This window comes from Mus musculus, chromosome 12 (assembly GCF_000001635.26).
Source record: "Mus musculus strain C57BL/6J chromosome 12, GRCm38.p6 C57BL/6J".
In the NCBI taxonomy this organism is placed as follows: Eukaryota; Metazoa; Chordata; class Mammalia; order Rodentia; family Muridae; genus Mus; species Mus musculus.
Window position 1 is genome coordinate 59,080,459 of NC_000078.6, and position 18,751 is coordinate 59,099,209.

General features: G+C 41.8%; 1 protein-coding gene and 2 pseudogenes across 8 annotated transcripts in view; 2 read left to right on the forward strand and 1 right to left on the reverse strand.

The window, feature by feature from the left end:
* Nucleotides 535-1,484, forward strand: Gm5786 (predicted pseudogene 5786; annotated as a pseudogene).
* Rpl21-ps3 (ribosomal protein L21, pseudogene 3) lies at nucleotides 13,569-14,118 on the reverse strand (annotated as a pseudogene).
* Mia2 (MIA SH3 domain ER export factor 2) overlaps nucleotides 15,124-18,751 on the forward strand; it is a 94,639-nt gene continuing 91,011 nt past the window's right edge. For 6 of the 8 annotated variants that reach the window (XM_030246785.1, XM_030246782.1, XM_030246786.1 and 3 more), the window contains exon 1: nucleotides 15,124-15,456. In XM_030246785.1, coding sequence (XP_030102645.1) covers nucleotides 15,342-15,456 — 115 coding nt within the window. In that variant the 5' untranslated portion in view covers nucleotides 15,124-15,341. The remainder of the gene's footprint in view (nucleotides 15,457-18,751) is intronic. The other 2 variants (NM_001329047.2, NM_001368839.1) reach the window with 1 other exon arrangement.

Below are 18,751 nucleotides of genomic sequence, written 5' to 3' on the forward strand. Positions count from 1 at the left end.
TTTTAACTTGAGACAGCTCTGTAACCTAAATTCCGTCAGACTCACTATATTGCTGAGGGTAGCCTTGATGCCCTAGCACTCTTGCCTCCTACCTAACATGCTGGGAAAACAAGAATGCTCCACCAGGCTGGGCTAAGTGCAACACATGGGTTCTTCTCTTCTGATTTTCACAACAGTGTCCTGCTGCTGTGTAGTTCAGGTTGGCCTGGAATCTGCTCTCCTGCCTCACACTCCAGCCTGAGTTGAATAGCTGCCGGCCTGTGCCCCATGTTCAGACTGTTTGCTTGCTTTGCTTGTTTATTTTTAATAAGAAGGCTTGTATGGCGCTGGAGAGATGGTTCAGGGTTAAGAGCAGGCACTGTTTTTGAACCTGTGTCAGGCAGCTTCGTGCCTCACAACCACCTTTAACTCCAGCTTCGGCAGGATCCAGTTTCTCTGGCCTCTGTAGGCACACGTACTGGAGTGCTTATACACTTCCCCAGCCCTGTTCTACACACATGTACACATAATCACAAATAATAAGAGTGAATCTTGCTTCTTCTTCTTCGGGAAAACACCAAATGGCGGATGACGCCGGTGCAGCGGGAGGGCCCGGAGGACCCGGGGGCCCAGGATTAGGAGGCCGCGGCGGCTTCCGTGGAGGATTCGGCAGCGGTCTTAGGGGCCGTGGTCGTGGCCGAGGCCGTGGCCGTGGTCGAGGCCGCGGGGCTCGTGGAGGTAAAGCTGAAGACAAGGAGTGGATCCCTGTCACCAAGCTGGGCCGTCTGGTTAAGGACATGAAGATCAAGTCCTTGGAGGAGATCTACCTGTTCTCCCTGCCCATTAAGGAGTCTGAGATCATTGATTTCTTCCTGGGTGCGTCCCTAAAGGATGAGGTTCTGAAAATCATGCCAGTGCAGAAGCAGACTCGGGCTGGCCAGCGGACCAGGTTCAAGGCTTTAGTCGCTATTGGGGACTACAATGGTCACGTTGGTCTTGGTGTTAAGTGCTCCAAGGAGGTTGCCACTGCCATCCGAGGGGCTATCATCTTGGCCAAGCTTTCCATCGTCCCTGTGCGGAGAGGCTACTGGGGGAACAAGATTGGCAAGCCCCACACTGTTCCATGCAAGGTGACAGGCCGCTGTGGCTCTGTGCTGGTGCGTCTCATCCCCGCCCCCAGAGGCACTGGCATTGTCTCTGCTCCTGTGCCCAAGAAGCTCCTGATGATGGCCAGTATAGATGACTGCTACACTTCAGCCAGAGGCTGCACTGCCACCCTGGGCAACTTTGCTAAGGCCACCTCTTATGCCATCTCCAAGACTTACAGCTACCTGACCCCCGACCTCTGGAAAGAGACTGTCTTCACCAAGTCTCCTTATCAGGAATTCACGGATCATCTTGTGAAAACCCACACCAGAGTCTCTGTTCAGAGGACCCAGGCTCCAGCTGTGGCTACCACATAAGGGTTTTTATATGAGAAAAATAAAAGAATTAAGTCTGCTGATAAAAAAAAAAAAAAGAGTGAATCTTTAAAAAACAAACACCAAAAAACCCCAGCTAGGTTTGTATGTAATAACATAGTTGACTAGTGTTATCTTGTAGATAGTGGTTTGCTTCAGTACTTAAATAAGGGCACCCTCTACTTGATCCAATTAATTCCCAGTACCTTCTATTCTCAAAGACTATGTATGCTGAGAAGCCAGCAAGCACATCTTGGAGCCCCGCTTCAGCCCTCACTGGAGCCTATGTGTCCTCCGTTGTTTTTCTTTTCTTCTCTTTTCTTCTCTTCTCTCTCTCTCTCTCTCTTTGGTTTGGTTTGGTTTGGTTTTTCTAGACAGGGTTTCTCTGTGTAGCCCTGGCTGTCCTGGAATTCACTCTGTAGACCAGGCTGGCCTCGAACTCAGAAATCCGCCTGCCTCTGCCTCCCGAGTGCTGGGATTAAAGGCGTGCGCCACCATGCCCGGCCATTGTTTTTCATTTTTAAAAGGTTGAAGTCTCAAGTAAAACACGTGCCTCAGTCTTCCCGGAGGTGGGAAGCACAGGTTTGTGGCACGTACGTACCTAGGTGCTTTCCTTTCTAACTCCCGCAGCACTGCCTTCCCACTGCCGTTTAGGAGCCAAGTTGGAAGGCGAGGACAGAAGAGCAGGTACATTGCCTGGTAGTGTTTGAGGAGAAGAATGGGGTTATGAAAAATTACTTTAGGAGAAATAATATATTTAAGCAAGTAGGTATGCTGTGTCGGACTTGTGGGGTTGACCGGGCTCTTGCCTGTGGACAAAAAGCCTCAAAAGATACTTGTTGGAGCATTCTCAACTTTGAACTAACTCAAGGGCTCAAAGGTACTCTTTATTGGAGTTTAATCTTGCCAGGATTAAGAAACGAAGATATATTCATTTTGCTTTCAGCGATCTTATGCAATAAGTATCTTTCAACTTAGCTAAAGGACTCACATACCTTGTGAACAGAAGAGGTAAAGTTAAGAATTCACTATATAACTCAGATACAATGAAATTTCTGTTTTTATTTCATGTATATGAGTGTTTACCTACAGGTACATATGTGTACCATGTAGCGCCTGATTCCCATAGAGGCCAGAAGAGGGTATCAGATCCCCAGAACTGGAGTTCTGATCTAGCCTCCACAGGCACCAGGCACACACGTGTTACACAGACTCATACATGGTTGCAAAATGCCTTACACATGAAATAACAGATTTTGCAAATTAAAAATATGTTAATATTGGAAGGCACTGCTAAAGATGAGGTAATGGATCAGTTAGATGATTCAGGCGGGTAAAGAAACTTGCCGCACAAAACTAACATCGGATTCGATCCCAGAAATCCATGGTGCAAGGAGAGAAGTTCCTAAAGTTGTCCTGACTTCTAAATGCATGCCCTCACACATACATATACACACTCATGCACATATGCACACTTAAAAAAAAAAAAACACTAGCTACCATTCAAGGCTGTCCTGGGTCTGGAGAGCCCATGGTAAAGGAATCAGGAATCATGGATGTATATTGTGTTTTCTTTGTTCCTTTTAATCCACTCATCAATTTGTCACTGTGCTCTATGCCTCCAGGACACAGACTTCTACAGCTGCTTCAAAGGCTTCCTCCTCTCTTTGCTGTCCTCTGCCAGTTTGGGTCAGTGGGTAGCACTGTCAGGACAGAAGAACAAGGCTCTGTCCATCGAGCTTCACTGAAGGCTTCAAGTTCCTGCAGGGCAGCCTGTCCTTAGCTCTCCCCATCAAGCCACAATTCCACCCTGAGGATGTTACATCCCTGTTGCTTGCCTCCTTTTTTTGTTTTGTTTTAAAGACTTATTTATTATCACACATAAGTACACTGTAGCTGTCTTCAGACACCCCAGAAGAGGGTGTCAGATCTCATTACAGGTGGTTGTGAGCCACTATGTGGTTGCTGGGATTTGAACTCAGGACCTTCGGAAGAGTAGTCAGTGCTCTTAACCACTGAGCCATCTCGCCAGCCCCATCCTGTTGCTTCCCTTTAACCCAGCCTATACCTTTGTGAGCTGTCCCTTCAGAATCACCTCCACATATCAGCCCTTAGATCTGCATGTCCATTTGTTTCCTGGAAGAACTCCTACTTATAGAAACGAAACATAAAAAGGTGAGTAGAATTATACTTTGTACTAGAGCAACACAAAACACGCAAGGAAGTCATGGAGTGACTAGCACCAAAGATAAAGTAAAATGTGTGTGTTTACTATTGTCTCTCTTTGTCTGTCTTGGGGTTTGTTTGTTTGTTTGTTTGTTTGTTTTTGAGACAGGGTTCCTCTGTGTAGCTCTGGCTGTCCTGGAACTCACTCTGTAGACCAGGCTGGCCTCGAACTCAGAAATCCGCCTGCCTCTGCCTCCCAGGTGCTAGGATTAAAGGCTGCACTGCCTGGCCTTCTTTGTCTGTGTCATAGGGGTTCCGAGACTATGCTTTCTGGAAGCAGATGCTGAGGTGGAGTCTGGGGCTCAAGGCATTCATTTCCTCAAAAGGAAGGAGAAGAAAGCAGGAAAACACAGAGGACAAACTGTCATGGCTTAGTCAACAGGAAGGTCTGGATGCAGAATGACCCTGCCCTTTACGCCCCTTTTATCCCTAGGTGCTGTAGAAGACCTGGCGGGGAGGTGGGAATCTTGGCTAAGGAGACTTCCTGTAGACAAGGCAGACTTTGACTTAGCCCCCTGCTGGAGACTGTCAGCTGACTGGACTCAAGGAAGCTGGGCGAAAAGTCTGACCTGGAGGAAAGGAGACGAGTCTCTAGTCTTCCATGGCCAGCTTCTCTCTAAGTCCTTCTTGACCCTTTTCTCTTGTGCCTGCCTACTATGGGGACTTTATACAGAAGCTCTGTTCGCATGCCTGGACCTTGGTAAAACCCTACTGGTTTATTGAGTTCTGCTAACTCTGAGGAGCTCTTAACTGAACTTACTTTATAAGTTGCCAGAGTGACAGGCAGCTAGTTAAAGGAGTTTTTTGTTTTGTTTTTGGGTTTTTTGTTTGTTTGTTTGTTTTTTGAGACAGGATTCTCTGTATAGTCCTGGCTGTCCTGGAACTCACTCTGTAGATCAGGCTGGCCTCAAACTCAGAAATTCACCTGCCTCTGCCTTCCAAGTGCTGGGATTAAAGGCATGGGCTACCACCACCCGGCTATGATGTGTGTCTTTGATGATTCAGTCTTTAGAATCTTTAGACATGTACAGCCAGTTCTCTTCCTTCCGATGACTGCATTTTGTTACCATGACATCTTCTTCAGTGTTGGCTTTGTAAGTGCATATAGATATATTTAATCTACATACTGCATCAGTGGTTAGGCCATATCTGACTAAGCTGATATAGCTGTTATTTATAGTAGTTTCTTAAATTAAATCCTCTTGTCCTCTCCATGTTATGCCTCTTCACTTGGCACTGTTGGAGATCATTAATCAACATTATTCTACATTTTCTGGTTTCTTTAAATCACAATCTCAGCAGAAATGGAGTTCAGCAACTGCAGTAGGAGACAAGCATAGGTGCACACAGTTACCAGACATCTCCCTCTGAACGTTTTCTCTGCTTACATCTTTTCTGTGGCATTCAATAGACAAATTTAAACTTTGCTTGGCTCTTATTGTTCTTTTTTTTTTTTTACTTAGAGTTTTTTTGTTTTTTTTCCCAAGACAGGATTTCTTTGTGTGGCCCTGACCATCCTCTCTGCAGGCCAGGCTGGCCTCAGATCTGCCTGCCTCTACTGAGATTAAAGGCACCTATCACCACTGCCTGGCTTTACTTGGAATTGTTAAATTATTTTTCACTTCATTTATTTGTGTGTGTGTCCTTCTCTGTGTGTACACATACCCTGGAGCTAATGTGTGCGTGTGGTAGTCAGAAGACAACTTGAAAGAGAAATTGGCTCTCTCTTACTCTATGTGGGTTTCAGGGATCAAATTCAGGTCTTTAGGGTTATAGCAGGAGCCATCTTGTTGGCTTATCTGTCTGTCTGCCTCTCTCTCTCTCTCTATTTTAATCTAGCAACATGGCTCAGATCACATCCTTGTAGGTCTGTGTGATCTGACTGGAATGCAGAGAATCCTTTAGTACACACCTTTAATCCTAAAACAGCGATGTTGGGCTGGGGCAGTGGTGGCGCACCCCTTTAATCCCAGCACTCGGGAGGCAGAGGCAGGCAGATTTCTGAGTTCGAGGCCAGCCTGGTCTACAGAGTGAGTTCCAGGACAGCCAGGGCTATACAGAGAAACCCTGTCTCGAAAAAACAAACAAACAAACAAACAAACAAAAAACAACAAAAATCCCCCCAAACTAGTGATGTCTACTTGGGGGCCAGATGACATGACAAATCAGAGAAAGATGTGACAGAGTGAGTCAGAGACAGGGCACGCCCAACTCACTCTCAGGAGAAGAGACAGGAAAGAGAGGTGACTCAGGAGAGCCTTGCAGAGGGGAGACGGGGGCACGGTCCAGTTAATTTTAGGCAATGCAGCAGAATTCAGGTCAGGTCTGTTTAATTCAGCACAGCCTGGTGCAGTTCAGTCCAATGCAGTTAAATTCATTCACTCATGCAGTTCTACTCTGTTCAGTTCACACAGTCAGTACAGTTCAGGTCGTGGTGTTGGAGAGGAGTTTTGAGCCCAAAAAAACTGATCTGAACCAGCCAGCCAGAGTTCATAAAGAACTAGCAAGGCTGAGGTTATTCAGCAGTAACTCTCAGAGGCTGAAACATGCTAGGCCTAGGTTAGCAGATGGAGCCTGGAAGACTGTCTGGAGACTAGAAGTTTCCTAGCCTAGGCCATGCAATAGAACAGAGAAAGAAACCCTCTAGGTTCAGCCCAAGCCTGGGTACAGCTCTGATCACATCACTTCATCTGAGGATATAAAAGCAACATTTACATTTACAGTGTGTATATGTGAGTGCAATAGGTCAGAGGATAATTTAGTAGAATTGGATCTCTCCTTCCACCCTGTGGGACCTGGGAATCACCTCTGATTGTTAAGGTCTGGTGTTCATACAAGCCCACATCCACATATGCTTTCATGATGTGTACACATGTCATGGCACATGTGTGGAGGTCAGACTGTATGGGGTCAGTTCTTTTCTTTCACCTATGTAAACTCAGTCCATCAGATTTGGTTTGCAGGACACACCTCATTCACCGAGTGAGCCATCTCACCCACCTGCTCACTGTTAATTTAAAACATCATTAATTCTGGATTTAACTAATGAAGTCTTTAGTAGTGAATATAAAAACAATGATACTTAAAATTGCTTAAGTGTTCCCAATTTATTATTGGTTTTGATTTTGAAGATTTTATTTTTCGTTTGTTTGTTTATTTATTTATTTATTTATTTATTTATTTGACATGGTTTCTCTGTGTAGCCCTGGCTGTCCTGGAACTCCCTTTGTAGACCAGGCTGGCCTCGAACTCACAGAGATCTGCCTATCAATGCCTCCTGAGTGTGGAGGGAGGTACCTCTGAGATGTCCTCAGAGGCCAGAGGTGATGGATCCCTATGGATACTGGAAACTCAACCTGAATCCTCTGCAAGAGCAGTACATACCACTGTCTCTGTCTCCCTCTCTGTCTCTCCCTCCCTCTCCCTCTCCCTCTCCCTCCCTCTCCCTCTCCCTCTCCCTCCCTCTCCCTCTCCTCCCTCTCCTCCCTCTCCTCCCTCTCCCCCTCTCCCCCTCTCCTCTCTGACACAGGGCCTCTCTCTGGTGATCTGGAGCTCTCTGTGCAGACCAGATTAACTTGGAATTCACAGAAATCTTGCCTCCTCGAAGTACCAAGATTAAAGTCACGAGTTTTATCTGGTCCCGAGGGGCTGGTTTCTTTTTATTATTGTTATTATTAGATATTTTCTTCATTTGCATTTCAAATGCTATCCTGAAAGTCCCCTATACTCTCCCCTCGCCCTGCTCCCCAACCCACCCACTCCTGCTTCTTGGCCCTGGCATTCCCCTGTACTGGGGCATATGATCTTCACAAGACCCAGGACCTCTCCTCCAATTGATGGCCAACTAGACCATCCTCTGCTCCATATGAAACTAGAGACACAAACTCTCATGGTACTGGTTAGTTCATATTGTTGTTCCTCCTATAGGGCTGCAGACCCCTTCAGCTCCTTGGGTACTTTGTCTGCTCCTCCATTAGGGTTCCTGTATTCCATCCAATAGATGACTGTGAGCATCCATTTCTGTATTTGCCAGGTACTGGCATAGCCTCACAAGAGACAGCTATATCAGGGTCCTGACAGCAAAATCTTTCTGGTTTGGTGGTTGTATATGGGATGGATCCCCCAGTGGGGCAGTCTCTGGATGGTCTTTCCTTCCGTCTCAACTCCGAATTTTGTCTCTGTAACTCCTTCCATGGGTATTTTGTTCCCCATTCTAAGAAGGAACGAAGTATCCACACTTTGGTCTTCCTTCTTCTTGAGTTTCATGTGTTTTGCAAATTGTATCTTGGGTATTCTAAGTTACTGGGCTAATAACCGCTTGTCAGTGAGTGCATATCAAGTGACTTCTTTTGTGATTGAGTTACCTCACTCAGGATGATATCCTCCAGATGCATCTATTTGCCTAAGAATTTCATAAATTCATTGTTTTTAATTGCTGAGTAGTACTCCATTGTGTAAACATACCACATTTTCTGTATCCATTCCTCTGTTGAGGGACATCTGGGTTCTTTCCAGCTTCTGGCTATTATAAATAAGGCTGCTGTGAACATAGTGGAGCATGTGTCCTTATGAGAAGTTGGAACATCTTCTGGGTATATGCCCAGGAGAGGTATTGCAGGACCTTCCAGTAGTACTATGTTCCAGTAGTACAATTTTCTGAAGAACCGCCAGACTGACTTCCATAGTGGTTGTACCAGCTTGCAACTCCAACAGAGGAGTGTTCCTCTTTCTCTACATTCTTGCAAGCCTCTGCTGTCACCTGAGTTTTTGATCTTAGCCATTCTGACTGGTGTGAGGTGGAATCTCAGGATTGTTTTGATTTGCAGAGGTTCCATTTGTCGATTCTTAAAGCACAACCCATTGGTGTTCTGCTCAGGAATTTTTCCCCTGTGCCCATATCATGGAGGCTTTTCCCCACTTTCTCCTCTATAAGTTTCAGTGTCTCTATTTTTTTTAACCACATTTTATTTATTTATTTATTTATTTATTTATTTATTTATTTATTTATTTATTTATTTATTTATTGTTTTTCGAGACAGGGTTTCTCTGTATAGTCCTGGCTGTCCTGGAACTCACTTTGTAGAGCAGGCTGTCCTCAAACTCAGAAATCCGCTTGCCTCTGCCTCCCGAATGGATTAAAGGCATGAGCCACCATGCCCGGCCTGTGTCTCTGGTTTTATGTGGAGTTCTTTGATCCACTTAGACTTGAGCTTTGTACAAGAAGATAAGAATGAATCAATTCACATTCTTCTACATGATAACTGCCAGTTGTGCCAGCACCTTTTGTTGAAAAGGCTGTCTTTTTTCCACTGGATGGTTTTAGCTCCCTTGTCAAAGATCAAGTAACCACAGGTGTGTGGGTTCATTTCTGGGTCTTCAATTCTGTTCCACTGATCTACCTGTCTGTCGCTGTACCAGTACCATGCAGCTTTTATCATGATTTCTCTGTAGTGCAGCTTAAGGTCAAGCATGGTGATTCCACCAGAGGTTCTTTATCGTTGAGAATAGTTTTTGCTATTCTAGGTTTTTTGTTGTTCCAGATGAATTTGCAAATTGACCTTTCTAACTCTGTGAAGAATTGAGTTCAGATTTTGATGGAGATTGCATTAAATCTGCAGATTGCTTTAGGCAAGATAGCCATTTTTACTATATTAATCCTGACAATCCATGAGCATGGAAGATCTTTCCATCTTCTGAGATCTTCTTCAATTTCTTTCTTCAGAGACTTGAAGTACTTATCATACAGATCTTTCATTTCCTTAGTTAGAGTCACACCCAGGTATTTTATATTATTTGTGACTATTGTGAAGGGTGTTGTTTCCCTAATTTCTTTCTCAGCCTGTTTATCTTTTGTATAGAGAAAGGCCACTGATTTGAGTTAATTTTATATCCAGCTACTGCACTGAAGCTGTTTATCAGGTTTAGGAGTTCTCTGGTGGAGTTTTTAGGGTCACATATATATACTATAATATCATCTGCAAATAGTGATATTTTGACTTCTTCCTTTCTAATTTGTATCCCCTTGATTTCCTTTTGTTGTCGAATTGCTCTGGCTAGGACTTCAAGTACTATATTTAATAGGTAGGGAAAAAGTTGGCAGCCTTGTGTAGACCCTGATTTTAGTGGAATTGCTTCAAGTTTCTCTCCATTTAGTTAGATGTTGGCTACTGGTTTGCTGTATATTGCTTTTATCACATTTAGGTATGGGCCTTGAATTCCTGATCTCTCCAAGACTTTTATCATGAATGGGTGCTGGATTTTGTCAAATGCTTTCTCAGCATCTAAAGAGATGATCATGTGGTTTTTGTCTTTGAGTTTGTTTATATAGTGGATTACGTTGATCGATTTTTGTATATTAAACCATCCCGAATCCCTCGAATGAAGACTACTTGATCATGATGGATGATCATTTTGATGTGTTCTTGGATTCAGTTAGCGAGAATTATATTGAGTATTTTTGCATCGATATTCATAAGGGAAATTAGTCTGAAGTTCTCTTTCTTTGTTGGGTCTTTATGTGGTTTAGGTATCAGAGTAATAGTGTCTTCATAGAATGAATTGGGTAGAGTACCTTCTGTTTCTATTTTGGGGAATAGTTTGAGGAAAATTGGAATTAGGTCTTCTTTGAAGGTCTGATAGAACTCTGCACTAAACCCGTCTGGTCCTGGGGTTTTTTTTTTTTTTGTTGTTGTTGTTTTTTTGTTTTTGTTTTTGTTTTTTTTTTTTTTGGTTGGGAGACTATTAATGACTACTTCTATTTCTTTAGGGGATATGGGACTGTTTAGATCATTAATCTGTTCCTGATTTAACTTTGCTACCTGGTATCTATCTAGAAATTTGTCCATTTCATCCAGGTTTTCCAGTTTTGTTGAGTATAGCCTTTAGTAGTAGGATATGATGATGTTTTGGATTTCCTCATGTTCTGTTGTTATGTCCCCCTTTTCATTTCTGATTTTGTTAATTAAGATACTGTCCCTGTGCCCTCTAGTGAGTCTGGCTTAGGGTTTATCTATCTTGTTGATTTTCTCAAAGAACCAGCTCCTCCTTTGGTTGATTGTTTGAATAATTCTTCTTGTTTCCACTTGGTTGATTTCAGCCCTGAGTTTGATGATTTTTTTGCCGTCTACTCCTCTTGGATGAATTTGCTTCCTTTTGTTCTAGAGCTTTTAGGTGTGTTGTCAAGCTGCTAGTGTGTGCTCTCTCTAGTTTCTTTTTGGAGGCACTCAGAGCTATGAGTTTCCCTCTTAGAAATGCTTTCATTGTGTCCCATAAGTTTGGGTATGTTGTGGCTTCATTTTCATTGAACTCTAAAAAGTCTTTAATTTTTTCTTTATTTCTTCCTTGACCAAGGTATCATTGAGTAGAGTGTTGTTCAGCTTCCCCGTGAATGCTGGCTTTCCATTATTTATGTTGTTATTGAAGATCAGCCTTAGTCTGATAGGATGCATGGGATAATTCCATTATTTTTGTATCTGTTGAAACCTGTTTTGTGACCAATTATATGGCCAATTTTGGAGAAGGTTCTAATGAGGTGCTGAGAAGAAGGTATATCCTTTTGTTTTAGGATAAAAGGTTCTATAGATATCTGTTTTATCCATTTGTTTCATAACTTCTGTTAGTTTCAATGTGTCTTTGTTTAGTTTCTGTTTCCAGGATCTGTCCATTGATGAGAGTGCGGTGTTGAAGTCTCCCACTATTATTGTGTGAGATGCAATGTATGCTTTGAGCTTTACTATAGTTTCTTTAATGAATGTGGATGCCCTTGCATTTGGAGCATGGATGTTCAGAATTGAGAGTTCCTCTTGGAAGATTTTACCTTTGATGGGCATGAAGTGTCCCTCCTTGCCTTTTTTGATAACTTTGGGTTGGAAGTCGATTTTATTAGATATTAGAATGGCTACTCCAGCTTGTTTCTTCAGACCGTTTGCTTGGAAAATTGATTTTTCCCAGCCTTTTACTCTGAGGTAGTGTCTGTCTTTTTCCCTGAGGTGCGTTTCCTGTAAACAGCAAAAAGTTGGGTCCTGTTTATGTAGCCAGTCTGCTAGTCTATGTCTTTTTATTGGGGGAATTGAGTCCATTGATATTAAGAGATATTAAGGAAAAGTAATTGTTGCTTTCTGCTATCTTTGTTGTTAGAGTTGGGATTCTGTTCTTGGGGCTGTCTTCTTTTAGGTTTTTTTTTTTTTTAAGATTTATTTATTTAATATATGTAAGTACACTGTAGTTGTCTTCAGACACACCAGAAGAGGGCATCTAGTCTTGTTACAGATGGTTGTAAGCCACCATGTGGTTGCTGGGATTTAAACTCAGGACCTTTGGAAGAGCAGTCAGTGCTCTTACCTGCTGAGCCATCTCACCAGCCCTCTTTTAGGTTTGTTGAAGGATTACTTTCTTGCTTTTTCTAGGGTGTAATTTCCGTCCTTGTGTTGATGCTTTCCCTTTATTATCCTTGGAAGGGCTGGATTTGTGGATATTGTGTGAATTTGGTTTTGTCATGGAATACTTTGGTTTCTCCATCTATGGTAATTGAGAGTTTTGCTGGGTATAGTAGCCTGGGCTGGCGTTTGTGTTCTCTTAGGGTCTATATGACATCTGTCCTGGATCTTCTGGTTTTCATAGTCTCTGGTGAGAAGTCTGGTGTAATTCTGATAGGTCTGCCTTTCTATATTACTTGATATTTTTTCCTTACTGCTTTTAATATTCTATACTTATTTAGTGCATTTGTTGTTCTGATTATTATGTGTCGTGAGGAATGTCTTTTCTGATCCAGTCTATTTGGAGTTCTGTTGGCTTCTTTTATGTTCATGGGCATCTCTTTCTTTAGGTTAGGGAAGTTTTCTTCTATAATTTTGTTGAATATATTTGCTGGCCCTTTAAGTTGAAAATCTTCATTCTCATCCACTCCTATTATCCTTAGGTTTGGTCTTCTCAATGTGTCCTGGATTTCCTAGATGTTTTGAGTTAGGATCTTTTTGCATTTTGCATTTTCTTTGATTGTTGTGTCCATGTTCTCTATGGAATCTTCTATACCTGAGATTCTGTCTTCCATCTCTTGTATTCTGTTGCTGATGCTCGCATCTATGGTTCCTGATTTCTTTCCTAGGATTTCTATATCCAGAGTTGTCTCCCTTTGTGTTTTTTTTTTTTTTTATTGTTTCTACCTCCATTTTTAGATCCTGGATGGTTTTGTTCAATTCCATCACCTGTTTATCTGTGTTTTCCTATCATTCTTTAAGTGAGTTATTAATGTCCTTCTTAGGGGTCTGATTTCTATTTAAATGTCATCACCAATTATATTGCAGACTCATGAATGTATTCAAGAAACTGATCTACACTGTGTGTGTGTGTGTGTGTGTGTGTGTGTGTGTGTGTGTGTGTGTGTGTACAACTATGGAATGCTCTGTGGCAAGTCACTTAACCCTCAAGTGCAAGTTCATGTTGCACTGTATTCTTTTGGGAGATGCAAAATCTCGATCTGGGAGAGAACAGACTTCCTACTGATAAACAAACCAGCAGGCAGTGTACTGCTCTGTTACGAGTTTGAAAGCAAAGCTCCTTTACTTTAGCTTACAGGTGTGTTGAATATTTGTTTTATTTCTGTCTGGCACTGAAGTGGAATGTGCTACCTTGGGACCCAAGGACCTTCAGATCTAGTTCCCTTAAACAGAATTTCCCAATATAGGACTTTGACCCTTTTAAAGCAATAGCAACATTCAAATGACAAAATGATTTTCACAACTTATTTTTAAATGACAGATGCTTATTGGCTTTTACTAAGGAAATCTCTAAAGGAGAATACATCCTGAAATCACATTTCCACTCTTCAGGGAAACATTTTCAGAATTTTCTCATCTCACTTTCCCTCCACTTTTAGAAATACACGTTTAATTTTTTTTTTTTTTTGTGCTGGTATTTTATTTCTTTGTGTACATTAGGCCATGAATTCGTATGGAATGGGCTCCAACAGCTCAGGCTCTTTTCCGTTAGTCCTCACAAAGTGTGCTTCTCTGGGTGGTGCAGGCTGACACTTCAGCTGCCCCCAGGTGCCCTTCTCTTTGGCTTCCTTTTTCTTCTGGTCGTTCTCCTTCACCCACTTCAGGAAGCTGTCCCTGCTCTTTGAGTGCTTGATGTGCTCAATCCGCACATTGATCCTCTTGGCCAGAACTTTGCCCTTAACTTGCTTGTTTACAATGATGCCCACGGCATGCTGGGTGACATTGTAGACTCTTCCGGTTTTGCCGCGGTAGCACTTATGGGGCATTCCTTTTTGAACAGTGCCCATTCCCTTGATGTCTACAATATCACCCTTCTTGTAGATTCGCATGTATGTGGCCAAAGGAACAACGTCATGTTTCCTAAAAGGCCTAGAGAACATGTACCGGGTGCCTCTCCTCTTTCCCTTTATGTTCGTCATTTTGGCGAGTTACTGGAAGATGGCTGCGGCGGCCGAAAGCCACGTTTAATTTTTAATGTGTGGAATAACTCTCTATTTCTGTTTTCTCACAAGAGATGACTTAAAAACACACAGTAGCTTGTGTGTTGCTCTACCACAGCACCTACGTTTAGATTTATTCTTCACTCACTTCATGATATTGGATAGCTTAGCCTGTGTCTACTGTGGCTTATGTGCAAATATTAAGGTGATAATGTCACCGGTCCCAGAGAGCTGGTGTAAAGTTGAGATCACATCAAGAACTACTCACATTATCTAGGCACTTCAAATAATATGTGGATCATAGTAATAGTTATTATGTTTTAACTATTATTCTAACTGTGACTTCATAACAACACTGAAGATTTTTTAACATACCCAAAGGAATAGCTTTTCTGATAATTTCATCATATTTCAAAATCATACTTTTGACATAAATTGATAATGCTTTTTATATAACTATACATCTTCTTTTTAATGTCACAGGTATGGCAATTGTTTCTGGTTAATGTATTTGAAGTTTTTTCCCCCAAAAACAATAAATTCATTTTTGATTATGCGTTTAACTTTTAAAATTACATTTATCATTTACACATATACCCTTTCTGTCAGTCGGTGTGAGTGTGTGTGTGTGTGTGTGTGTGTGTGTGTGTGTGTGTGTGTGTGTGAATGAGTGTAGATCAGACTGCCACTTCTGGAATCAAGTCTGTCCTTTTACCAAGTGGGTCCTGGGTAATATTAAACTCAGGTTATCAGGCTTCATGATAAGAGTACTTATTAACTGAGCTATTTTCTGGCTCTATACCTTCTCTTTTGAAGGTAGAACCTGCATGTAGTAAATATTTGGTTTGTACTCATTGACTCATCTGCCTGAAGACTGTGGCAGAGATTGAGGTACCTTCTTTGGAGGCTTAAGAACCGTCAGACCGAGCACAGGGTGCCTTTAAGTGAGTCAGTTTCACATGGGCTACTTTATAACACATTGGTCCGGCTAAAACCCCTGTTAATTATTAAGCCCTTCGGTATCATCCGGCTACCTGACTCTGCAGACTGAGACCAGAGAGTGTTAATTTCTGAAGCTGGGCCAGCGCCCCATCGGGAAAATGTAGCTACGAAGGGATTGAAGAATACACAGCTTTTTCCTCTTGCGCTACGGAAGGGAGCGTCGCATGGGCTGTTTTTCTGGCATGCCTGCCGCCTAACATTCTAACGCTTGTCCAGGATCCTTGGTGGCTTGTTTAGGCATGGCGGAAGTCAGTGTTCAAAGAATCCTTCTTTTGGTTGTTTCTCTGGCCAAGTGTCTGGAGGGTACAAAGTTGCTGGCACACCTTAAGAAGTGTGGTGACTTGGAATGTGAAAGTAAGTTCGCTTTTCTTATTCTCTCTTACACTGAGTTCTAAAATCACATTAAATCTCACGGTGAACTTGTGGGGCAAAAAGTCAATGTTAGTAGTATTGATGGCTATTTGAATTATAAAGTATAGCTTCAGGCGAAAAAGGGAATTCTAGAAGCAAAGCATTTTGTGGCAGCATAATTATAAATTTTACACATTTAATAAATTTAATAATTTATATGTTAACATAAGCATAAAGACAAAAATTACACTGATAGAACTATGGTAGAGATAGTATTAATTCGTGTGTCAAAAACTAAATAACCAGCTTTTTAGCCATTTTTGTTTTGTTTTGTTTTGTTTTGTTTTGTTTTGTTTTGTTTTAAAGATAATTGAGTTGTTTGGAAAGCCATCGGGCAGTTTGTTAACTCACTGTCGATGAAGCTCATATGGGTTAGTTTCTATTTCACAATCAGAACTTTCCGATTCTCATGAGTTTCCCCCAAAATGTTTTTACTTCAAACCATCATTTTGAAAACTGTTTAGATGTCCAAATTTTATCAAATGCTAATCATTTGTGTCAGTTTATTATGTAAAAATGCTAAAATAAGTGTTTCAATGTGTGTGTATGATGTATAACATTTAATATGAAACTTTCTTAAGTCTCTATGAAGAGACATTAATTTCTACTTTGTTTATTTTTATTTTATATATATGGGTATTTTGCATGTATGTATATATATATATATATATATATATACACACACATACATACATATACATACACCACATATGTGCCTAGTGCTCATAGAACCCAGAAGAGGGCATTGGATTCCCTGGAACTTGAATTACAGACAGTTACGAGCTTCCACATAGTGCTGGGAACTGAACGTGGGTCTGCAAGAGGATTAGAGGCTCTTAACCACTTCGTCATGTCCCCAGCCCCAAGAACTTAATTTTTTGGTATCTACATAACTGCAAAATAATTTTATTCTGCCAAGTATAATGGCACCAGGAGGCAGAAGTAGGCAGAGCTCTAGTTCCAGGCCAGCTTGATCTACACAATGAGTTCTTTGTCTCAAAAGGACAACAGGAAAAAAGATATCCTCATCTTAGAGTTCCTGAAAAAATTCCTATCTTTTCAAGATGAAAATTATGTCTAATTTTGCAAAATGTAAATTAAAATGCAATATGTGACACAAAAATGTCTAAGACATGCAAGTATATTTAATGATTTATTTACCTCTGTTTTGTGTGTATTAGTGTATGCCTCCACGCATGTAAAGGCATTGGGTGTGTGCCTGGTGCCCCAGAGGCCAGAGAGCATTCTGACTAGACTAGACTAGAGCCACAAATGACAATGAGTCACAATGTGGGTGCTGGGAATTGGATGCAGGTCCTCTAGAGGAGCAGCCAGTGTTCCCATCTGCTGAGTCACTTCTCCAGCCCCAGGAATTTTTGTTTTGTTTTGTTTTTGTTTTTTGTTTTTTTGTTTGTTTGTTTTGTTTTCGAGACAGGGTTTCTCTGTGTAGCCCTGGCTGTCCTGGAACTCACTCTGTAGACCAGGCTGGCCTCGAACTCAGAAATCCACTTGCCTCTGCCTCACAAGTGCTGGGATTAAAGGCATGTGTCACCACTGCCCAGCAGAAATATTTTTATAAGTAAAAACCATGTGCGTTTATCTTTCCTTCCTTCCTTCCTTCCTTCCTTACTTCCTTCCTTCCTTCCTTCCTTCCTCCCTCCCTCCCTCCCTCCCTCCCTTCCTTCCTTCCTTCCTTCCTTCTTTCCTTCCTTCCTCCCTTCCTCCCTCCCTCCCTCCCTCCCTTCCTCCCTTCCTCCCTTCCTCCCTCCCTCCTCCCCCCTTCCTTCCTTTCTTTCTTTAACTGTCCCTCTGTAAACCAGGCTGGCCTTCATCTCATAGAGATCAACCTGCCCCTGGCTCCCGTGCTGGGATTAAAGGCATATACCAGAGTATGCTCTGCCAACTACATGGTATTTTATAGCAAAGATCCTTTAATTTTCCCTCTAATACTGCTTTTTATATTTTAATAGTATTTTTTTTTACTCATTCTTTGGTCATTTCATACATTGAAATGTGCTTTGATCATGTCTTTCTATATCCCACTTCCAACCTGCAGGTCGTACAGCATCTTCTCTCCTAATTCATAGATTTAAAAAGATTTTTTAAAAAGTTATTTTAAAAAATGTATTCATTTTATTTTATATGTGAGTGTTCTCCCTCCCCGCCTCCCCCCAGTTTCTTTGTGCAACCCTGCTGTCCTTGAACTCACTCTATAAACCAGGCTGGCCTTGAACTCAGAGATCTGCCTGCTTCTGCCTCCCAAGTGCTGTTATATTTGAGTATTTTGTCTGCATGTATGTCTGCATGCCATGTGCATGCTTGGTGCTGGCAGAGGCCAGAAGAGGGCATTTTGGAAGCCCCTGGAATTAGAGTTTCAGATAGTTTTGAAGTACTGTGTGAGTGTGGAGAAAAATGATTCTCCCCCGTTGGGAGCCATGAATTCAGTAGCTCCTCCGATAGCTGTGGTGGCTGTGAGCCCCCTCCCTGCTCTGTGCTGGAATGTCAATGGCTTGAGCTTGTAGACGTCTTTGGTAGGCAACCACAGCTTCTGTGAGTCTGTAAGCCTGTCATGGTCCAGAAGACATCGTTTCTAAAAATACCAAATATGACTAGTTTAAATGTAAACATTTCACAAGTGCTATTTTTTATGAGTAATCATTTTTTCTTAACCTTTCAGAAAAGTCATTCAGTGTATTGAGAATTTGTTACCATGGTACTTTGCTTTCCCACTTTGCGTTATTATCAGCACTTTAATAGCCTTAGAGTCCAACAGAAATTCAGATTTGGAGTAACTTACAATGCAATTTTGACTCTTATTCAAGGATTTAATCAGTATGATTTTATGTTTTACACATTAGCACTATAATATTTATATGATATGCATGTTACTTTAGGCATCAAAGGCTAAATCAATCATACATAGTTTACTCAGTTACTGAGGGCCTACAATGTCTCTAGGGGTATGTGTTCTAACACAATGTATTTTATTTTATTATTTTTTTAAAAAGATTTATTTATTTATTTATTATATGTAAGTGCACTGTAGCTGTCTTCAGACGCACCAGAAGAGGGCATCAGATCTCATTACAGATGGTTGTGAGCCACCATGTGGTTACTGGGATTTGAACTCAGGACCTTCGGAAGAACAGTCGGTGCCCTTACCCATTGAGCCATCTCACCAGCCCAGTCTATTTTATTACTTTTAAAATACTTTGTGGGGGCTGGTTCACTGTAGCTG